This window comes from Camponotus vicinus, unplaced genomic scaffold, assembly GCF_025532165.1.
Source record: "Camponotus vicinus isolate PSW18456_S1 unplaced genomic scaffold, iyCamVici1.0 SCAF_2, whole genome shotgun sequence".
NCBI classification, from domain to species: Eukaryota; Metazoa; Arthropoda; class Insecta; order Hymenoptera; family Formicidae; genus Camponotus; species Camponotus vicinus.
In genome coordinates, this window is record NW_028141956.1 from 3,263,951 (window position 1) to 3,287,500 (window position 23,550).

The 23,550-nt window shown below is 33.6% G+C and overlaps 2 protein-coding genes across 2 annotated transcripts; one reads left to right on the forward strand and one right to left on the reverse strand.

Moving 5' to 3' along the window:
* Nucleotides 1-512: 512 nt before the first annotated feature.
* On the forward strand, nucleotides 513-17,775 carry LOC145966816 (uncharacterized). Its single transcript, XM_083091194.1, has 3 exons — nucleotides 513-732; nucleotides 8,439-8,499; nucleotides 15,259-17,775. Exons 1-3 carry the CDS (start codon nucleotides 723-725, stop codon nucleotides 15,572-15,574), a joined length of 387 nt encoding a protein of 128 aa, XP_082947320.1. The 5' UTR covers nucleotides 513-722; the 3' UTR covers nucleotides 15,575-17,775.
* Nucleotides 17,776-19,788: 2,013 nt separating this feature from the next.
* Nucleotides 19,789-21,992, reverse strand: LOC145966500 (transmembrane protein 192). The gene is made up of 3 exons (XM_083090598.1): nucleotides 21,854-21,992; nucleotides 21,367-21,763; nucleotides 19,789-21,079 (listed from the first exon to the last, which is right to left on the reverse strand). The coding sequence occupies exons 1-3, from the start codon at nucleotides 21,956-21,958 to the stop codon at nucleotides 20,835-20,837; spliced, it is 747 nt and encodes a 248-aa protein (XP_082946724.1). The 5' UTR covers nucleotides 21,959-21,992; the 3' UTR covers nucleotides 19,789-20,834.
* Nucleotides 21,993-23,550: the final 1,558 nt, after the last annotated feature.

Below are 23,550 nucleotides of genomic sequence, written 5' to 3' on the forward strand. Positions count from 1 at the left end.
TGTTTTATTACTATTAGTGTAAAGAATAAATTTTGATGTAGTTTTTTACGTATATTTCTTTACATATATTTCTTTAATTTTAATTATTACTAATATATTTCTTTAATTTAATTATTTACTAATATTTCTTTATGTATATTCCTTTAATTTTAATTATTACTAATATATTTCTTTAATCTTAATTATTTACTAATATTTCTTTACGTATATTTCTTTAATTTTAATTATTATTATTATTATTATTATTACTAATTTTAATTATTACTAATATATTTCTTTAATTTTAATTATTTACTAATATTTCTTTAATTTTACGCGAACTTAAGCAGAAAAAGGTCACATGTGAAAAGATTAATTAGTCGAAAATCGCCGGCATTTTACAGGTGAGTGTATGAATTCGATAAAATTCGCAACCGGCTGCAACCCCTTCCACCCGGCGCCGAGAGGCTGCAGTCGATGTCGAAGCCGACGCGCTCGAGCATCGGAGGCCGCGTCGATCAGTCCGCGCGGGACGCTCGAGGAGCGAGGATCGCGTTCACGCCTCGTCTTGCTCTCGAATCTCTCGTCCGATAGTAAACGCGAGCGGGAGACAGGGAGACGGCGTCAGTTTTCGCGCTCAGTTCCGTAGAATCGAGAGGATCGAGAAGAGGGAAAAAACGGCGGCGATCATCGAGGAGCACTTTTTGCGGGACGACCGGGAATCCGGAAGTTTTGGAGCACAGATGGTGAGAGGTGAGAAAAGCAGGACGAAAGTACATTCCTCGCGTGTATTTTTGTACATGTCACCCTACGGGTGAAATATACAGGCACTTTTGCGAGCAATCGATCGGTCTCCGGAGAGGGACTCCCTTATGGTTAGCCTTACCCACCCTTAATAGAGTCGGACAGATGTTGAGGATGATGATGATGACCCCAGGTTGGTCGCGTTTCTCGACGCGTGGGTTAAGGTCCGTTAATTCCAAAAAGTTCCAAAGTTTAATCTATCACGTTAATCAAATTCGAGCGAGATTAGTCGGTCGAATTAGTAGTCGAAAATAGGAAAATGTATTCCAAGTTGAAGTGAAATAATGTTCGGATTGCGAGATAATTTTATACTTTCGACCGATGTCGAAATTAATATTCGTTAAACCCTTTAATTATTAATTCGTTGGATCGGATTATATTCACTTCCAACGAAGCGGAACGAACGAATCACCGATCATAAAATTGGACTGATGCGATAATAATATCCGTAATGATAACAAATTATATAATTAATATATTTTATATAAATTAATTTTGCGAAAAAATTAATTACAACGAGAGAAATCAACTAAAAAGAACAATGTTTTCCTTTTTATATCTTTTTGAGCCGGTTCCATCTTCATAAAATCGAGATTAATTTATCATTGTGTTTTAATCAGCTTCGATAATTAACTAAATCAATTAACAAACAATAAATGAACACACACTGAATGATATAGAAATAATATTATTATACAAAAATAATTAGAATAAAAATATTAATTTGCTATAAAATACTATTAAAAAAAAATTATTTTTATAACACTTATAATACTTCGTAATCTCTCTCTCTCTATCTCATTTTTTTTTAAATTTAAACCTATTACTACTCTTACTACTCACTGCGGCTCGAAGAGATTGAAATGTTTTGTAACGAAGCGAGAACGTAATCGTCGCTATTCGATTAACTATGAGAAATGGTGCTCCCGAGAGAGTATTTTGGTCGTATCTCAAATGAAATTTAAAGCCCCGGCTCTGCGGCGATCGATTCCATTCAAATTTAAGTTCCACCTTAAATTTAATCTTTCGCACAGACTGACTTATTAGTTTCGTTTGACGTAAGGCGGCCGTGGAGCTGGAGCAAAATTTGCTCGACTGCTCAATTGGGCGTGATGAATAATTGATTTCGAGCTTAAGTCGCGGCGGGTGAATCGGAAATTTTCCTCCGACAGATATATTCTCATTCGCTATTTCCTGGAATATCCGAGCAGTCAAAACGCGGTAAAGAGATAAAAATGTTCTATTATAGGAAAATCTGCCGTTTACTCGATTATACGGAATAATAAACGACACGTTTTTTTTTAAACCATGATTTGTCTGGGAAACAATTCTCTCGATAGGTTCATAAATTATTTTAGAAATAAACCGTAATGTAATATCTTGTAATCCATTGTTTAATAGATAATTATGATCAATCTTTTATGTACTCGATTTTAGTATTCTTTTACGCGAATTCATATATTTCTTATTTTTCGGTCAACTTTTTCAGATAATAATTTTGCCCAATAATTTGAGAATATATAATTAATAGAATATAATTAATAGAATAAATCGTGTGTATGTATATTACACCTCTTGTATTCTCTCATTGGAACAGAAATAATAATTAGATATTCAGTACGAAAAAATGTCTGACCGCAACCGTCAATCTCTACTTAAATTACATATCTATTTCTTTCTTTCTATTTACTGTATTATAGAGAATGAAATGTATAAGATAGATATTAATAAATACAAATAAATCTAAAAATGAATATATCATTTTTATATAAATATCTTTAAAAAAAGAGAAAAAGAAAAGAGAGAGAGAGAGAAAAAGAATTTAATAATTAGATTAAGTATAATCTTATTATCCCTTTTTCCACTTTATCAATTAATTTCCATCAATTCCATATATAATTCCATATGATCAATTTTATAGGATAAATTCTCTCTCTCTCTCTCTTTCTAATTCTCTCTAGTTTTTCTCTCTCTTTGTCTCTCTAGAGTTTGTCAGTCTCTTCTTCGGTTTCTTCAGTTTTTGAAAAGTCAGTCCCAAGATAATAATAAATTAATTTTTTTCTTTCGCTTTTATTTCATACCTTTCTCTTTCTCTTTCTCTCTTTCTCTTTCTCTCTCTCTCTCTCTCTCTCTCTCTATCTTATTCTCTTCCTTAGGTACACCTGTTCACCTATATACGCAAATTACACTTTCCGCGTGCCGGACGAGAATGTCAGTCGCGAAATGAGCCTGTCGGTCTTCCCGCGATTCATCCGACATGAACGACGTTTAAATTTACATTGGCGTCGCCGAAAGATCGAGAAATCAGCCGGCTGTCATATTGCGCTTAAATTTAAATTTCCTTCGAATTTTGAGTGATGCGATTGGATCAAATTGCTCCACTCAGTCGCAACATAATATATATTTATCCCCATTAACAATTTCGGACAGATATGTTGCAACTGGACCTAAGAGCCCTAAACGATTGTATGGTAACGTAACCGGCTGATGTTTCGCTCATTTTGTGCCCACACTTTTCTTCGCTATCTCAGTCTTACTTATATCTTACTTGCAATTAACATATATATAGTAAAGCTAATTAACATTAAAATTTTCAAAATATTTCGCGTCGTAATTAATGATTCAATCATTAATTGTTATTTTTCTATGTAATTCTTATTTAATTCTACCAAACTCACTTGTCTGTGATATGCAGAATTAGATTAAAGAATTAATTTTTTGCCATTTAAATCAATTGATTTCATCAATATACTTAAAAAACACTTGCCTCCATTTCTCACGCTCTGATTTATTTCTTCGTTCGTTACATAACAATATGTAAATTTTTTCGATTAACAATGTCAAGTTATAGAAAACAACATTCAATATTATAAAAAATATGCAAAAAATAATATATAAAATATTGATATATAAAAATTCGGTTATTGATATGAAGAGAGAGAAAAATGAAAATCAATATATTATATGACTATTATTTGACAATTAAATGTATTAAGAAAAATTATTAGCCTGAAAGAGTAATATTTTTCGAATTAAATTTATCAGTATATCATATACGCAATCTTATAAGCAATATATTTAGATACATTCAGCAATAAAACATAATTGGATCGGCTGTGCACTTCTCGTGACCGAAAGATTTAAATTTCTTCTTTCTCGACGTGTGCCAATTCTATGTGGCAATGCAAATTTGTTGTGCAAGATCTCGAGTGCATATTGGCAGTCGTGGTTAAAACAATAGTAGAACGCTATTCAATTGAGTCAGAAGAGTCATTATTACCGAACGATAGCTTCTTCATCACATTACTGTCAGCGAATTCGTTCGTTTCGTTGTTTCTTTGACACGTTGCATGCAATGCCGAAAATACATATAGAAGTAATTTCATTAGTGATAAAAAAAATTGTCACTATCTATCCTATTTTATTTTCAATTCTCACAAAGTAATAATAGAAATTAGAAATAGTACAAAAAATTACAAAATAATAAATATATTTTAGCTATAGAAAAATATATATATTATTAATAACATTAATTACATTCCGCATTTAAAATATTTTAATTATAACTTGGATAATTAAACTAATATAATTAAACTTAAATAATTACCTAATTTAAATATTCCTACTATTAATCTTTTGTGTAACTTTTGGCATATGATATACACATAATATTTTCATAACAATATATTTTCAGAAAATATACTTATATATATATAGAGAGAGAGATCATTCTCATTAATTTTGAAATATTTCTTATAATATGTCTTTCTAATAAAATATTTTTTTATTATATCTTTCTGATATTATCTTTTATCTACATTTAATGCACAATAACATTGCACTAGGCTAATGAAAAAATTTGCAAGTCTAATTTAAAATAATATAAATTGAAAACTAAATATCACAGTTTATACAGCAAAAATGTAAATTCATTTTGTATAAGTAGTGTGCAAAAATTTAAGAATTTCTAGAAATAATATAATTATCAAATTTAAAATATTATCGAATTTAGAAAAAAAATTATCAAAAAGGAAAGTTTATCGATCGAAATTGGTATTGTATTTGATTTCGGATTATATCGGAACATTGTAATGAAAGGCCATCGCATATTACGTTTAATTAAGCGTTGCACTAATGAAGCAACATAAGCAATTGTCTACGAGATCAAGGTTTCAATCAGAAACGCCTAATTAGAGATGCACGTTAAACTAACATATATCTGGGGAGCCTGATTCAATAATCATGTTCTATATCTCAATTTTATTATACTCTGAAATATGCACTCAATTGTGCTATGATAACAATTATCATTTAACGGCATTTATTTTCCATTCTCACATTTATATCTACATATGCGTGGTATATATATCATAAATATTTTTATTCATTAATTGATTAATATTAATATTCAAATATTTTTATTAATAATTATATAATTAATAATCATATCATACAATTTAACACGCAATAATTTTTAATTTAATTTATTCTAATTTATTTATTTTTTAATTTATTCATTAATTTTTTTCATATTTTTATTTCATATTTTTATTTCATATATTTATTTCATATTTTTATTTTATTTATTCTTAGAGTTATATAACATTCTTTTTCTTCACGTTGTTTTGCATTTTTAGTCTACGATTTCGAATATTAATTTACATTTCTGATTGCTGATTAACTCGACATCGCAAGAAAAGTGCACGTGTTGTACGAGGATTATTCATGACAATTCATGCGAGCTCTGATGTATCTGTATGACACGTAATACAGAAATCGATACTAATTATAGTATTTGTATGCACATTATATGCTTCGCGTAATGCTGCACGTAGGTCGTGCTAGATGTTTCATAAGTCACGCAACGAATGTAGTATTTCTCGACAGATTTCAAACCAACTTGTCGTCAAAATTAAAATCCAAATAGAATTATATGCAACAAAGGGAGACTGTCCTTGCTTGCAATTAACCGTAGAAAGACCTCGCTGCAGACAAGATTTAATTTTCGACTCTCTTAATTACCGAGATGCTTATGATTATGAATAAAAATTAAAAAGTTAATACAAGGATAAAGAGGATTCCGGGCAAATTATCTCGTGTTACATCACTTTTGAAATTCAGCGAAAAAGTTGCTATTAAAAGAATTACAGCACAATTTGCAGAACAATCTGTATGACCTTTCATATTATACCGAGATGCTGTGCCATATAATCCGACGACCGCACTTCGTTGTAATTAATGCATATGATTGCCATCTGACAATTGGAAAGGTCAAAACTCTCCCTTTCTCCTTATTCCCTTGAAGGTTTTATTGCTGCTTGATTTTAAAAATTTCCGAATCAATATATACATATCATTTTCAAACAAATTGATGTTAGTTTGAAATTTAAATTTATCACACGTAGCGTATAAATAATAAAGACTTCTCAACAAGAAAAATGACTTAACATTAGTCAAAAGTTTATAAATTAACAATATTTATAAAAGCTATTGCGAAGCATACATATATAGAATATAATTTATGAGAATAAAATTCGAAAGTAAAAATATATAAAAACATATTTACAAAATAAATAAAAAAAAATCTATAATTAATATTATATCATATATTTTTTACACACATATACATACATCTTCGATATTTTTTCTCGTATGCAAATTTCACATTTATTTCGATCAAAGATTAAAGATTGATATATTATTCAGATAAGATCAACGTATCCCTCTCAAATTTTCACTCGCTGTCTTATTTCCTCGAAGTCGACAAACTGATTTAAATGAAGAAACATTCGAGGGATGAAAAGAATGATCAAGACGAGAACAGCTTCGAGGAAACGCTGTCGTGAATGGCTCGATATTACGTGCCACGACCGATCGATCTTCATTAAATAGGGAGAAAGAGAGGGTCTGCAATTTGCATAGAAAAATCGAGCGCGTGCGGGACGCGTCCCATAAAAGATGAAAGAAGACGACGGTATGTCAGTGTCAGTCGACGGATGCACGCTACCGGCCGGAGAAAATCGATCTATCACGATCGAGACGTCACTTCCGACATTCGAGCAAGACGATCAACAATTTATAAATTGACCGACTGCTCGCTCGCTTTACCGGATACAGAACTTTCAAATCCGCAAACCCGAACATTTCTAAGTCTCGATAGTAAAATATCGACGTATATTGGCTTGTGTTGTCCATTTACTGTCCCAAAAAGACTATCTATCTGTCTAATAACATTCTCGATATAGATCTGCCGCGAGAGAGAGAGAAAGAAAAAGAAGGAGAGAGAGAGAGAAATTAATAAGAACTAATTTTAAATTATTATATCAGGTTTTATAGAACGTTAAAGTGAAGAAGTTCATGAAAAGTAATTATACGATATATTTAGAAAGTAACGTTTTTTCCCTTTCTACTTTGAAGAATTGAAGCGTTTTTATTTCCAAATCGAATTTCTTAATTTTAGAAAAATTGAAGATTAAGTTCGTGTTACAAGAGAAACGGTAGAGGAAAGTCAAACACTTTATACAATCTTTGATCTTTTTTTAACGCGGATTGGAAGTAAATTCTTCAATTTCGTGTAATATTTGTCCCCAAAAAACGTTTGCTCTCGATGTAATTATTAGCGCGGGATTACGTAATAAGTAATAATTTTATCTGAGATATAATTTTAGAATAAAACATCGTTGACATTTCAATAGGATCGTTTATCATCGGACACGAGCAATTACGTTCAGAATTTATAGTCTTCGGACGAAACGTGCCTTCGCAGACACACGCTTATTGTCTCCTGAATAAATGGGATACATCTCGTGCACTTTCTCAGAGACACGTGACATCACCGATGAAGTATAGTTATGTCCTCCCATAGGAGAAGAAGGGCATCACTGTTCGAGCACGAATTGCGACAAACGTTCTCTCCGAGCGAATTACCGAGCGGATTTCGCGCGTCGTTAAGCCTTAAATACTGACATATTATCCGCGGTTAGAAATGTATAATGTTATCTCTGGGTTAACAAATGCGCGCAGTGTCATAATTAGAACATAGGGATATGTATATTCTCTGCAGTTTCGTTTAAATTTAATTCAGACATTTTAACGAGCATATTTCCTGATAAAACGCTGAAAAATTCGAAAAATATATAAACAAAAAGCCACAAATGGTTTATTAAAAAATTAAATATTATTCATTTGATTCAATTGAAATCTTTTGTTATAAAACACTGCTTAATACCTTGTTGGCTGTTAATTATGACTTATTATTATTTATCTCTCTTTTTTCTCTTATATTTTTTCTTTATCATATAAAATTGCTTTTTCTTTATAATATAAAATTGCAAGTTTTTAAATATATTATTAATTAAGATTATTATGTTTATAATTAAAAGATGTGGATTTGTTTCTCATTCGAAAATATCGGCATCGTTTTCTTTTCCGAAGAGCAGTTTCGTTTCGCATGAGAAAACTCGCGGGAGATAAAGAGCGTCGTCCTCGTTCACGTTAAAGCAATTTGAACGTAAGGAAAGTCATTTTGTTTAAGGAAACAGACGAGGACGAATGTAATGACAACGTAACGGCGCCTCGATATGCGAGGAAAAATTGTAGAATTTTTCCTCGAGAATGATTATATGAAGACTAACATCCTCTTCCGTTCATTGCAGGATCGTTACCTGATATCGCAGTGACGATGGCATCGGGCAGAGAAATCCACGGTGCTTTCAGGTAAGATAAACTTTAAAAAACTTAAAATTATGTGACTAAATTTCAGTATTAAATTTATGTATTAAAATTTTAGTTCGAAGAATAATTAACTTATTTTTCTAATTTTTTTTAATTAGGGGGATCGTATAATTCTATTCTACATAAATAAAATGCTACTTAATTATTTGTAATAAAATATTATTTTGTTTATATATAATTTTAATTCCGAGTATTATAAAATGCAATATATTTTTCATTAATTATATCCAATGTGTTTTGATCAATTTTTTGCGCTGTTAATTCATCTCTTTTCATGTTTTCATTTTTCTTACTTTATGCATGCAAAATTTACGCATCTTGCACGAGTGCACTCGAAAAAAACGGGTACAACACACACGCATCACTGATTTCACCGTAGAGAAGTCGACAGGTTATTTCAAGGATTTTCGTGGGTGTATATTTCTCGACACGTGACCTTTAGAAATTCATTATTACGTGAAGTGCAGGAATGAGAAATTAGTTAGCCATCTGTTACATTAATCTACAGCTCACGAACATAATATAGTTTCCTAATAACGGATTTTTCGGAAATATAGAGAGTTAGAGGATTAAGATTTAAAGTTAAATTTTAACGGAAATTCTTTTTCACGTATTCAAATGATATGATGTGGCAAGGACGATTCAAATCTCTTATTTCGTGATTTCTTAAAAAAAACATCACAAAAATATGATCGGTCCAAAAAAAATGAATTATTGCTAATTTAAATATTGTCAAAAAAGAGACATTTAATATCATATATATCTTTGTCAAAGTAATCCTTAAAAATAATCTTTATTCCTATTTTTAAATAGATATAGTTTAAACAAAAAAAAATCATAAATTAATTATAAATGTATTCTTTCTCCTTCAATTTGTCTTCAAAAATATACAAAAAAGAAATCTAATTTCTTCGAAGATTTGCGTATTTTTCATTTTTACAAATTCTCGTGAGGGGCGTAGGTGTACATGAATAAGATAATAGGATACTTTGACAGTATATCGATACGAGTTTCTGTCACACGAATAAAAATGCTTAAATATAATAGGGTATTATTATTTTTAGTCAGTAAATCAATATTTTACGATACAAATCGATAATCTTTTATCGATGAAACTAATATTACTTCAGAATATTGACATTGTATATTAAAGTCGATTAAAAAAAGATATTTCTGCGATCATAAATGAACAACAAAAAGCAATGTATATGTCCTATTTCTTACAAAATTCTTTAATATTTTATTTCGAATAATTGATTCAATTTCAAGTAATTTTACGTAATTTTATAAGAAATATTTTAACATGTTCTCATTAATTAAAGGCATCTTGTATCTTTATGCACAAATAATGTATTCATCACGACTTTGAAGCACATTTCGCGTTAATCGACGTATTTTCGCCGGGCATTTGGCGCCAAATATAATTGTTCGATTCTTGTCTACATTCTGGATGTGATATTCCGCAAATAAACCTCGGCATTAGAACATGTCGCGAAATTCGTGATGAGAATAGCGGACACGGATTTAGAAGTGCAAGTATCGATCGTGTCTTCTCGTGAAGCGACAGCGACAGCGGCAACTTGAGAATCGGGCAGTTTTGAGCCATTTCGCGATAGCACACGACCGTTTGATAGTGAATGGAAGAAAAAATGCCTTGGCAGCCAGTGCTGGCCGTGCGCGATCTTATTCTTAGCGACTTTGCTTTATTTTTATGGAGCGCGGCATCGATCGATCTCGCGAGTTGACGTCGACATCGTTCGATTTGATAGTCGCTCATAAGTAATGCAACGAGAAAGTAGTAGTATCGCGTCATAGACAGACGGCTGAATGAAGAAAAAAACGCGAAAGTATCAAGCCTATCTTTAACCGCTACAAACTTATATTGCTCCACGTGTGATGTTTTAACCCTCTGCGGTTTACTTGGCCATTCAAAGTTTGCACATAAATAATACGAGCAGTAAACAATAAAAGTAACTCCAGTGTCTGCAATTTTGTGTTGAAGAGCATATTTCTTGTTGTTAAAAAAATATGTAATATAAAAACGATTATTGATATTTCTTCTCTCACTCTCTTAATTAACTCTTATATCGATCTGTAAAAAAATTAAGTTTCAGTGATATTTTTCGATTAAATAAATGAGAAATTTATCATGTAAAATAATAACTGTGCAAAAGATATGTGTTTGTTGTAAACAAATAAAAAAAATCTCAATCAAAACACTTAACACAAAACCAGCGTATGTCATCGGATCCGGAGAGGATATTTCCGGTCGTAAATTAAATAACCAGTATCTGGCAGAGGGAGAAACATTTTTGGCGTACGTAATAGCGCTTTTAAGCTCCCTCGTGAATCCGGCAATCGATATACTCCGGTGACCCTCTCGCCAAGTTCGATCGACCGGAGATTGGAAAGTTCCGCACTAAATTTTGTCCGAAATGCACTCGGTTTCGCTTTTCCCGATTGGATATCGCCAATCGTCCATTCATGGGCGATCCTCGCTAAGCTGCTGAATCATTGACGTTACGTTTAAGATACCGTTAGAAAATTACGATATAGAGAGAGAGAGAAGTAGGAGTGAAAGGGGAGAAGGAAGAGAAGGAGTTCTAAGGACGCCAGAAGAGACGCGTATCGCATCGAACGGTGCTATTCGTTAAATAATGCGGGGCTATTATCGAGTCTATCACAAAAAATAAATTGGATCGCGTTCTCGTATCGTCTGGATCGCATTTTCGCGTCTTCTCGAGCGCAATCAAACGCCATTCGCGCATCTCCTCTCTCCTATTCGGCGTAATCTTTCGAATAATATCCGAGCCATTTATCTTAAAAGCAATGTGAGAAAAGTCTACAACGCGACTACACGATTCTCAATTGATATTGTCTCTGATTTTTATTTAGGCAAATAAGAATTTGATATTAAAATTTCGCGAGCAGCTTCTTCAAAAATTTCGAAAGATGGAGTATACTTTTAGCAAGTCGACGCTCGTCAAGATGCTCAGCAAGATTTAAAGAGAAGGATTCTGAAGTATTTTTTTTTCTTTTTTTGAAAGTACGCTTTTAAATAATCCCACTCGTACGCACGTCACATGTGTACGTGTGTAGTTTGCAATTTCCGAAAAATCAATACTTTTCCGCGGCAACACGCGGTTCCCGGTGACGTAATGTCTGACGCAAGCGACAATCGTTGCGGCCGCGATGCCGCAGAGAGGCAAACGTCGATAGTACACCGGACGTCATGAATGCCTCCAACTTCCTTAGATCAGCATTTTTCGAATAAGTGATTTACGCCTCAACATGGCACATTTCATGATAATTACATATATATCATCTTTGTTTTTTTTTTTGAGTCACTCTTGTAATAAATAATAGTTTATCCTGAAAAATCGTTGTTAATTTCCCAACGATATGTCATATCATTCGACAGTGTTTGACGTGTAAATTATATAAATAACACTTCTATAAAACCTTTATAAATACAGTTCGCATGTTATGGAATTTGGAGAATAAAATTTACCGGTATTTTTAAAAATGACCATTCGATTGCACAAATATTTTCAGCTACGATGTATAAAAAGATGTAATAAAAAAAGATACCTGAAAAACATTAAATGGATCGTTAACAAAAATTACTCCGTGAATATCCATATTCTCCTCTCGTCATTTTAAGCTAATGTTGCGATAAAAAAACCCGATATATGATTTTACGAGTTTTATATATATACGGTGACCCGCGAGAAAGAAGTCGCATTCCACTCGCATGGGAAATTTTGCAAAATCTCGTGCCACCGGCCGCCACGGCTGTCGTCGATTAATCTCTCTGTTTCGATCGTCGCCCTCTGCCCTTTCGCCTTTCGTTCCTTCGACCCCGTTCCGCCATCGCTGCGGCAACGTGCCATGAAAATGGCTTGTGATTACCGCGGTGGCAGGCATTCGCGCTGACGAGGCGAATATTCCGTCTTCCGTTCGCGCTATCCTTAACCCGCGCGAAATTGATTTCGCCACTTCGTCTCTCGGGTGAATACCCGGCGTTGTACGAAAGTAGGTAACCGTCAGAAAGATCATACACACATACACAACGTTCGTACTTCCCCATTTATCTCGGAGAACGCGATACGATTTTTGTATCTTACTGGACAAGTATCTCGCGTGAAAGCAAATCAATCTCATTCTACTCAACTATCGCGATATTCCTGTGGAATCTGATGTAGAATTTCAATCTCGATCATGCATGTTGAGTTCTTATCAAGAAAAATACCGTTGCAACTTAACGGCCAGCAATCAAGATAGAATAATTATTCACCGGTGATTTCAAAAAATCGTGTATAGATCAAATTTTTCACTATTCCAAACAAAAAATATCTCCAAAAAGGTCCTCAAGACACTCCTTTGCATGAATTAAATATTTCACCTCTTGTCAAAGTCGATTCGATCCTCATCAGGGATTTCGACTCACAGATAATCATCGTCGGTAAAATTTCGAAATATAATCGATCAAGAGGGTTGCGTTGATGAAGTTGAAGATCTCGTAGGCTCTTTAGGATTTTCTTTTTGCGTGCGATAACGCATTCATCTTTTTTTCGTCGGTGATATCAGCAGTCCAGCGAAAGAAGCTCGTAAATTCGAGCGTAAACAATGCCCTAAAACGCGAGACATGTTGGAGAGGGATAATTCTAGATTCGATTGTGCCGCGATCCGACCATATGTGTATATAAAGTACATATATATATATATATATATATATATATATATATATATACTTATTTTCTCGTTGAACTTACGCACTATCATCCGCGTTTAGCTCTTATGGCCTTTAAATTTAAGTTTATGTTTTATACACAGAGCCTAATTTCTTATATAGTTATTTAAAATTCACGCCGGCGGAAGATGGCGTTATTCTTCAATTTAATATATAATTGTAGGCGACCGAGAAGTATCGAGTTGAAGGGTCTGAATAGCTCAGTGGTAAGAGCAGTCGCCCGGCAAGCGAAAGACTCGGGTTCGATTCCCGATTCAGCGACTTTCGGCCCGATATTTTTCTCGCCTACAACATTACAGGGGGGAAAGAGGGATAATAATTAAATAAATTCTCGAATTGAGAATTATTTAAATTTGCTTGGTATCGTACCAAGAAAATTTGTGCCCTGTGCACACAAATAAGTTTCAACGAAAAACTTATTTTCTCGTTGAACTTACGCACTATCATCCGCGTTTAGCTCTTATGGCCTTTAAATTTAAGTATATATATATATATATATATATAAAGCGAGGAAGCATGTGTGCAATGAGATACCAAAGCCTGTACCAAACGAGACTCGGGATACATGGCCGGCTTTCGGATCGATACCTGCCGCCAACATTTTCGCGAGTACGAACTTCGCGAAGGACGCGACACGGCAAAAGAAATCATCCTATTCTCGGCTGACTTCTCGCCGTTGCAAGAAACGCGACGACAATGAAATCCTTGCTGCAATTTTTTCCCTATTCACCGACCATGCAATGATGTCAAGCGCGAAGAAATCTCGAAAAAATGCAGGCGAATCATTTTTCCGATATACATATATACGTATATGTATATACAGGGTGGCAGGGAAATTTTGACAGTCCCGAAGTGTGAAGGTAGATTGGCTCAAATTAAGAAGGAAGCTACTATACTATTTTGCGATATTCGCAATAATTAACGAAAAATTAATTAAAGAAGATCGACCAATGCGCGTGGCTCGAAGCACACGACGGCGAAGGCGGTCTGACTGTAACATAATGGCGGCGCGCGGCGAAGCCGTGATTGGGGAGGGGAGGAGCCTTCGCCACGCGCTTACACACTCATCGCTCCTCCTCTCCCCAATCACCGCTTCGCCGCGCGCCGCCATTATGTTACAGTCAGACCGCCTTCGCCGTCGTGTGCTTCGAGCCACGCGCATTGGTCGATCTTCTTTAATTAATTTTTCGTTAATTATTGCGAATATCGCAAAATAGTATAGTACCTTCCTTCTTAATTTGAGCCAATCTACCTTCTTACTTCGTGAAGGTCAAAAATTGCCTGACACCCTGTATATGTTCGCGCAAATAATTCTCCTTCCACGAATTTCATGCCTTTTACCGACGAAAGCGCGATAGAAAATTTTCTTGATCCAACATATAAATTTAAAATCGCGCATGTAAAGTAAAATATTTTTTTTTGAATTATTTATATGCACATATTTTATATATATATATTATTGTGTATTGTGCATAATGTTATTGAGTCCGATAACAATCAGTATTATCATCAAGTACGGGTTACCGTCGAGATATACACGCGAGGGAGGTTGGATTTTCCTCTGACGTCGATAACAGATACGGATTTACGCGCGTGTTTCAGCCTCCCGCGCGAAAACAATGAGTCCTCGAGATATGTTATACGCCTACGAAAAAAAAAAAAAAAATAATAATAAAACGAACACGGAAATAGATTAGACACTATTGAACCAATGTCATTCTGTAATAACACAAAAACGAGAGATAGAAAGAAAATAATTCGACATAGCAAGAATAATCAGCGATTGTCCCAGTTTCTGGATATTGTATCGACACGTGTATGCATCAAAGAAATGACAGTGTCCTTCGCGTAAATTTATACAAGAATTATTATTTCATTTTTTATCAACATTTTTATTAATATCTTTCTGATTTCATTTTTCTTGCATTTCAATTATCTTGCCTGATAAAAGATTGTTCAAGTATCACATCCCACTCTCATTTTTTCAGTCTCATCGTGGACGACGTGGATTCGCACTCGATCCTGAGCGATGGCTCCGACCTGGACGGACTGTCGCGCGAGAGCAGCTCGCAAAATTCAGCGTCGCAGACGCCGCTGGATAGTCCTGGCGGGCCGCGCGAGAGGATCAAGCAGATCCAGGTTGAGGCCGAGACCAGACGGGGCGAGTTCGCCAGGTTGCTGGAGGAGCACGCCCAGGTGGTGCGCAAGCTGAAGATGATGGAGGCGGAGGAGCAGTTGTCGGCAACGACGACGACGACGACGACGACCGGAAACGCGACGGTGATTGGCGGCGCGAACGCGTGATTTTACGGTTTTTTTACCACCGTCAGGACGAAGGTGCCATCGAGGGTTGGGACCATCGCGTCGATCACTATACGACGACCACCACCGCCACCACCACTACCACTACCACCTCACCACGTTTCCTCCTCGGCCGCGAAGCATCACAATCCGGATAAGCCGTCGACGTCCATCGCGATTCGCAAGCAAGATGACGCGAATATCGCGTTGGACGTCTGGCTTATTAACCCTCGGAAGCATCTCCGGGAAATGTAAAAGAAATACAAGAGGCAAGCCGAAAAATGATGGATGCATCCGAGAGTTAACTATGAGGGAAAAAGGGGGCAAGAAAGAGGGGGGGGTATGAATTCGAGAGGACTTCTCTTGCTGTTTTCATTTTTCCATTATGTAATTTTGTCTCGTCGACTTTCGCTTCGGGCTAATTCGATCATGCTTGATTTGAAAATTAAAATTGGAATATGGTAAATAAATTCTAAATAATATAAAAGGGATCTAAAAGTTTTTTTATAATTTCATGACGGATTATAGCACAATAAGAAACTATTATTTTTTGTATATTTTATATTTAATACACTTTTATATATTTAATAAAAAATTCAAATATATATTGAATTTAAATAATTAATAAATAAAGTTACTGCGAGATGTATAATATATATAAAGATGCATTTATGATTGCAATGTGTTATTGTATTATAACTTCTCTTTTACACACGATTAAAATATTTATACTATTCGAAATCTGAGATACGTCATCGCGAATTTGTGCAGAAAATTTCACGAACTAGCAGTGTAATTCCGAAAGCAAAGCCTTTCTGTATTTCATCCGATTTTGCGAGATCGAGTCTTTTGAAACGAGCCCGATCTAAGGGATCAGAAATGATAATCAGGTTCCTGCGACGAGGATCGTCCTTGTTTAACCCTTGTTTGCAACAAAGTCTGAATAAAAACCATTAGACACGACAATAATGAGGAACACTTTTGAAAAAAAAGGAACGTGCGTGCGAAAGCCGCGTGATCGCGTTATTTGTTTACACGTAACGCGTGGAACAAGAAACTCCCGCCCGTTCGAACTAGCTCAGCAGCAACGGCTGGCCTAATAAGCGTAGTACAAATTTTGCAGTGAAGTCTTAATAGAAAAAAAAGAGAAAAATACCAGGTGCGAGTGGACCGAGAGAATTATTTCCGATGTAATCCCAGAGATTTGACGCACGATGGCGATGTTGACATCGTGCCGTCATTTGCGGCGGAAGCGCGGATGTTGGAGCAAACATATGGTGTCGTACACATGCGAACGCACGTAGCCTACTCTCGAGACAATGGGGTGTACAAGCTTCTACGCGCGTTTTATAGTATCGTAGAATTGAGTGTTCCATATTAAGTGTAAGCTAGTTTTGTATATCGTAAATATATCTAGATATATACATACATATGTGTAAAGGGCGCGGGCTGCCGAGTCTGACGATGGACACTCTTTTGTAAATAGATTTCTTTCCATTATATATATATATATAACAAGGTCGATCGATCTATCCTCACCGATTAATCCCGATTAATGATCTTTCGTCTCCTTCTATGTCGAAACTTTAGCTGTTATTACAAATATAGGATTAGATTGTGTAATTTAAATTTCTTTATGAGATAATAATAATTTTTGAATTTAATTGCCACTCTATTACACTGTTGAAAATGAATGAAAAATATTCATTAAAAATGTCAAATTTATCAAAAAGTTTTATACAAGGGATTTTAATTTATCATGCGTGATTAAATACTAATTATAATTTTATGATAATTTTTCTCTTGTATATACAGGGTGTCCCATTTTAATGTCCCACCCCAAATAACTTTCTTATTTTTAATTTTAGAAAAAGATGTTTCTCAGACAAAAGTTGTATGGTTTCAAGGGGGACATAAGGTGGTGTCATTAGTTTGACCTTGAATAGTTACTTGAAAGTCACGTAAAGGCCACTTTCAATTTTTTAAATGGAATCGCCTACTTTTTATTACATATTCTTGCAGCTCATCTAGAGAGCTTTCCAAAACACTATAATTAAGTTAGTTTTCATTAAGTACTTTCCAAGTTATGAGGCTTGAAATCATTTCTTAATTTTACATAAACCATAAAATATCTAGTAAAAAAATATTCATTTTTCGATTATCTTACCTTAATACTTTTATGTACAAAATAATGAGAGGAATCAATTGGTGTAAAGAAAACACATAATTGTTTCGAAAGAAAAAATGTAATTTGCAATTAACAATTACATTTTTTTTTTCGAAACAATTATGTGTTTTCTTTACACTAATTGATTTCTCTCATTATTTTGTACATAAAAGTATTATGGTAAGATAATCGAGAAAAGAATATTTTACAAGATATTTTACGGTTTATGTAAAATTAAGAAATGATTTCAAGCCTCATAACTTGGAAAGTACTTAATGAAAACTAACTTAATTATAGTGTTTTGGAAAGCTCTCTAGATGAGCTGCAAGAATATGTAATAAAAAGTAGGCGATTCCATTTAAAAAATTGAAAGTGGCCTTCACGTGACTTTCAAGTAACTATTCAAGGTCAAACTAATGACACCACCTTATGTCCCCCTTGAAACCATACAACTTTTGTCTGAAACATCTTTTTCTAAAATTAAAAATAAGAAAGTTATTTGGGGTGGGACATTAAAATGGGACACCCTGTATATTATATAATTAAAATAAAATTCCTCACCTAAAAAGGAATAATAAAAGTTGAGTCAAGATTAACTAGTTTATTATCAATGTAGAGCCAGATACTTCGCGAGCAAAATCGCTAAAACCAAAGGGAAAGATGCGCCGGAAAGCGATATTATTTAATTTCGTCATTTCATTCTTAATATTAGGGATATATTTATATAAAATATAAGCTGAACAGGCTTAAGGATACTCTACTAATTTTCTACGTGTGCTAAGTCAGACCGGTATCCAAAAATGACATAGATATTATATACTTATATTAGGCATTTATAGACTTATAATATATATACATAAAGAGAGAAACACAAGTATATAGACCTGTGTTAAATTCAATAATCCTAGTGTAGAGATGTCTATTGTTGCACAGTGATGCCAGTCTACGTCAATCAGAACATTTTTCTGCTTACATTAATTGCTGAAATGTCATATGATGAATCTTTCCTACGATATCTGAATGTGATATATTAATCATTCCTTCGTATATCAACTGAGATGGTAATCGCTCACCATCTCAATATAAATGATACAGAGATGTAGAAAAAAGCGATGAGTCAATTCTTATGAAACTTTAGATTCCCAAGATGTATTAAAAAAAGAAGAAAACATAGAATAAAACATCATACTCATTTTTTATAAAAGTAATTATAAATGATATATGTAAATAATTTATTACTCCTTGACTCTATAAATAGATACATGCGCGATAAAGAAATATCAGAAAAGATATTTTGATCACTGCATCGTCGGCTGGCTCACTGTGCAAATTAAGAAGACAGTCCTAGAATACGTAATAAGGAATAGACAGGAATGATTTTAGCTGCTCAGAAACGTAAAATGCTTTAAAGAAAATTTCGCGAAAAAGAGTGATACTGCGCAAGGCAATAATTTCTTCAACATATTCGGGAAGACTGCAAAGTAACGCTGGATACGAATGCGAAACGAGAAAATTTGCGTTATTTTTGCTGCAATGAAATATCCTATATACGATCGTTACTATTACGTTAAGAATGCAGATACTATACATATATATATTGTCACCATGTAGTTTTTATTCATATTATTATTCGTACGACATGTACTGCATGTTAGAAGCGGCTATATGATATACGTATTTATCAGATTTGTAATAAAATGTTGAGAAAATATGTGATTTTAATTTCGCGCGAGCAAAATAAATTGCGAGTGAAAAACGTGGTTTGATAGCGACGTTTTTCTCGGTTCTGCTTTCTATCGCTGCAATAAAAAAAAAAGGCTACTTTTTACGACCCAATAAAATGCAATGTAATATTATATCACGCCGAGTTAATGTTAACGTAATTGAGATTTATATGTAAATTTTGGATGTATTATCGTAACATGTGAGAGATACACGCGCGACAACACGCTGTTGAGTTTTATTAAAGGAAATCGCTGCTTGAATTATTTATAGGCTCATGTTGTGTGTATGCGAAATAATAATGTATGTAAAAAAAAACGATGGTTGCTACTGGAAAAATATATATATTTTATTGAGTTGACAATGCATATATATTTTATATTCTCTTTCACAGCAACTGCTTTTTTCGATTTTTTCTCGAGCGCGTAAAGCTTTGCCACTGATGTGTTACAAGCCCTGTGACACCATTTTAAGAATATATTTGATATATTATTTTATCGACTACAATAGCAATATGTACGAACAAATACGTTATATGGTAATGATAAATTCTTGAACGTCGCCAGTAGATGAAATAAATGAAAGTAATTTAAATCGACCACACTGGCAATTTATTGGTTGAAAATGTCACAACGTTTCGTCCATGGGTTTTGGTCCTTATCAAGTGAAAGTGTCTTAGGTAACTAATACATGGTGAGAAAAAAAAGAAATCACTGTGTCAAAATTCAGTCATGTCAACTGAGTCTTTCTCTTTGTGTTGGATCGAGAGGTTGACATGACTGAATTTTGACACAGTGATTTCTTTTTTTTCTCACCATGTATTAGTTACCTAAGACACTTTCACTTGATAAGGACCAAAACCCATGGTCGAAACGTTGTGACATTTTCAACCAATAAATTGCCAGTGTGGTCGATTTAAATTACTTTCAGTTATATGGTAAGTTTTATAAAGTATCTTTACATTTTTATCTCGAATCTATTATTTAGACCTATGAATAGGGATATATACGCATCTAAATCACAAAAAAAATGTATGCGTGAAAATATAAAAGTAATACATTCTTTAGATCAAGATATGTTTCAAATATGTAATGCGAAACAGAGATAATTTATAACTAAACGGAAAATATGCAAGAGAGTTTTTTTTTAGTGAACTTATACAGGAATATATCTTTTTAATATGAAAGAGAAAAAAGGACCATCTATATTGAATAATTTCATTAGAAGACATATCTCGATATTAAGAAATTAAATTTTTGGGCGAGGCTTTGCAATTGACCAATATAATAACATAATTATAAATAATTAATCCCGTTTTTTTATATATATACATACGCTTCATAAGAATGATATGTAGTCATAACTTTTCTTATCTCATGATTCCATTGCTCTACGTTGAGATGCTAATAGCATTATCCTGTGACTTAGATTTACATTGTGATCTCTTAAATATCTTATTAGATCTGCTTGTTTTTCCAGCAATTCTTCCATATTTGTTCCTCTTTCGTGATAACCAACTTCTCCCATTCCAGAATAAGAATCCTGTGTAAAGGATGACAGCCATTCGTCGCGAGTAACGTCGGGCAATGGACGTAACTGATTGAATCTCATAACTCTTTCTACATGAGGAACAAATCGTAATGAAATATAATTAAATAAAGTAGTATAAATCTTTAAATTTTTAGTGCTTTAGTGTTAAAATTCATACTCTGAAAATGCTTTAAACGTTTACATTTTTTTAAGAGAGAAATGATGAAGAAATCTTAAAATTATTTTCAATATTTCTTGACATTTTCTTCTATTATTCAAGATTTTTTTCAAATATATATGAGAATATACAAAGTTTATTTTGTTAATAAACTTTTCCTCTTTTGTTTAATATCCTTTTCTTTTGCAAGATACTTACTGATATAATTAATGTAAGCTGGCACAATTATCACAAGTTCCAAATTAGTTAGAACAAAAATGTAGTTAAGAGGTGTGAACCATTCTGATGTCTTGCAGTATTGCTCATAGTCAATTTTGTGTGTGTGATGTAGAATCACAGCAAGTAACAAATAGCATGTGTTCCATAACGATGTGATGAAAAGAGGTATCCTTATAAGTCGATATGTTATTTGATAGAAATCTAAATATCCGTCAATACGCAATTTATGATGCCTTGCTTTAACAACATGGTCCGTCACCATGACTATCAGCCAATAGGCACAATGTAAATATAAGTATATGAAATACGTGTCACATTTGTTTTGCTCTTCTGGCCAGACGGACACAAACACAATCCCAGCAATTTCCAATGAAATCTATGATACAAAAATATTTCAATTTATCCAATTCAGCTATTAAATATTTAATATATTAAAGACACAGCACAGTAAACGAGATATACTTACTCCAAGCAAAAGTGACATGGATACAATTGGCACAGTGTTCAACTGCTGAAAATTGTCTTCTTCTTGAGAGCTCAAGATTGGTTGAAAGGATTGCTCTTCTTCCATTTTAACAGCTTGATTGAAAAACACTCATGAAACACTGGAATCATGGAATTATATTATATTCCAGAGTATAGATTGGAAATTATTGTGAAACACAATAATTTAAACCTAATATTTTTACAATAGTTTAAAGCTAATATTTTCTCCCTCTTATATAGAATAAGTACCCTATATATCAGTTAAAAAATGATGCTGTAATACGAAGATAGAATTATACATAAGCATTAACAATACCTGTTAACACATACAAATAATTAATATCTTTATGAGTAAAAAATTGTCTATAAAAATCACATATAAACAAACTATAAATATATATCTACACAGAGAGATAAAAATAGTAGAAAATACTAATGAAATAGAAATGCCAACGATAATTTTCATCTATGCGATAGTTTCAAGTATTGCGCATAGAATTTTATAATCATACGAGTATTAAAAGATATGCTTCAAAAATATTAAAAATAAAAGAAAAATTAAAAGAAACATTTGTACCTGAAGAAAATAAGCAAAATTCTCGAGATTTTTTCATCGATATATTTTTCTCTGCATTATTCTCCTCTCGTTAATGTATTTTAACGAACCAGTGTAAAATGCCAAACGAAATAACGCTTAAATATAATTGTCAGAATATGATATTAATATCGTATATATACGTAAAAAATGACAAGTGTGTTTTGAACCAAAATACTGCTTGTCTCTAATCGTAATAGACGTAAACACTTTCATCGATCACAGTTAAATTCACTATGAAAAGAGGCTTTGTAATCGAATTAAACATCGATATGACATTTGTGCATGATTCCACACGAAATGAGATTCCAATGCCCTAGGTGAGAAAATAAATCGCACTAACAATAAATACGCAGTGACACACACACAGTTGCATATATATTTTATCGCAGTAAAGAATATTCATCGTGTCCGGCAAAAAAAAAAAGAAATATCGAAGGAAATAACATTAAAGTTTGCGTCAACCAATTAAAAAAGAATGGGAATAATAATGAGCCTAACTTAAAGTATAACTTTAATGATTAAAATAAAGTCATTAGAGTGAAATATTATAGTTGAAATATTGATACCTGTCTCGTGACAAGCACACTTTTATAACGCGCCTAAGCACGAGTCTGGTGGCCACGTGATCAATGATGTAGCTTAGGTTAGAGTCAAGTAGTCGCTTCGTATGATTTGAAGCTTGGTTAGGTTAGGTTATGTTTACATTCGGGACGTCGAGCTGACGGCGGGCACACGTATCTTATCGATATTTGTACAACTCACAGTGCACTACTCACATTCCCGGAAATATTCGAGTCCTGACCATAAAGTTGACCATGCCACATGATCTTGTCAAACACGGGACACCGACGTCTTTTATCCTCTCGTTTGCTCGAGTGACGCCATACTTCGCTTTGCTTCGAGTGCATTTGCGGCGTCGTTCACTCGGCAGTGGCTGTCAAATCACTGGAGTCTCTTGCTGAGATATATGTATATGTCGCAGGATAAGAAAATATGTTACATGCAGGATAAGAAAATACGCTCTCAGCTCGATTTCGATGCCATAGAAATCATCTCTACATTCGTTATCTGTGAAAATA

What these genes read in the sequence shown, in the direction of transcription:
- LOC145966816 (XM_083091194.1), top strand. An exon ending in GAAATCCACGGTGCTTTCAG is followed by an intron (nt 8,500 to 15,258) that starts GTAAGATAAACT and finishes TCATTTTTTCAG; the next exon opens with TCTCATCGTGGACGACGTGG.
- LOC145966500 (XM_083090598.1), bottom strand. Translation starts at nt 21,958, where the DNA reads ATGGAAGAAGAGCAATCCTTTCAACCAATCTTGAGCTCTCAAGAAGAA. An exon ending in CCATGTCACTTTTGCTTGGA is followed by an intron (nt 21,764 to 21,853) that starts GTAAGTATATCT and finishes TTTGTATCATAG; the next exon opens with ATTTCATTGGAAATTGCTGG. An exon ending in AGCTTACATTAATTATATCA is followed by an intron (nt 21,080 to 21,366) that starts GTAAGTATCTTG and finishes TTCCTCATGTAG; the next exon opens with AAAGAGTTATGAGATTCAAT.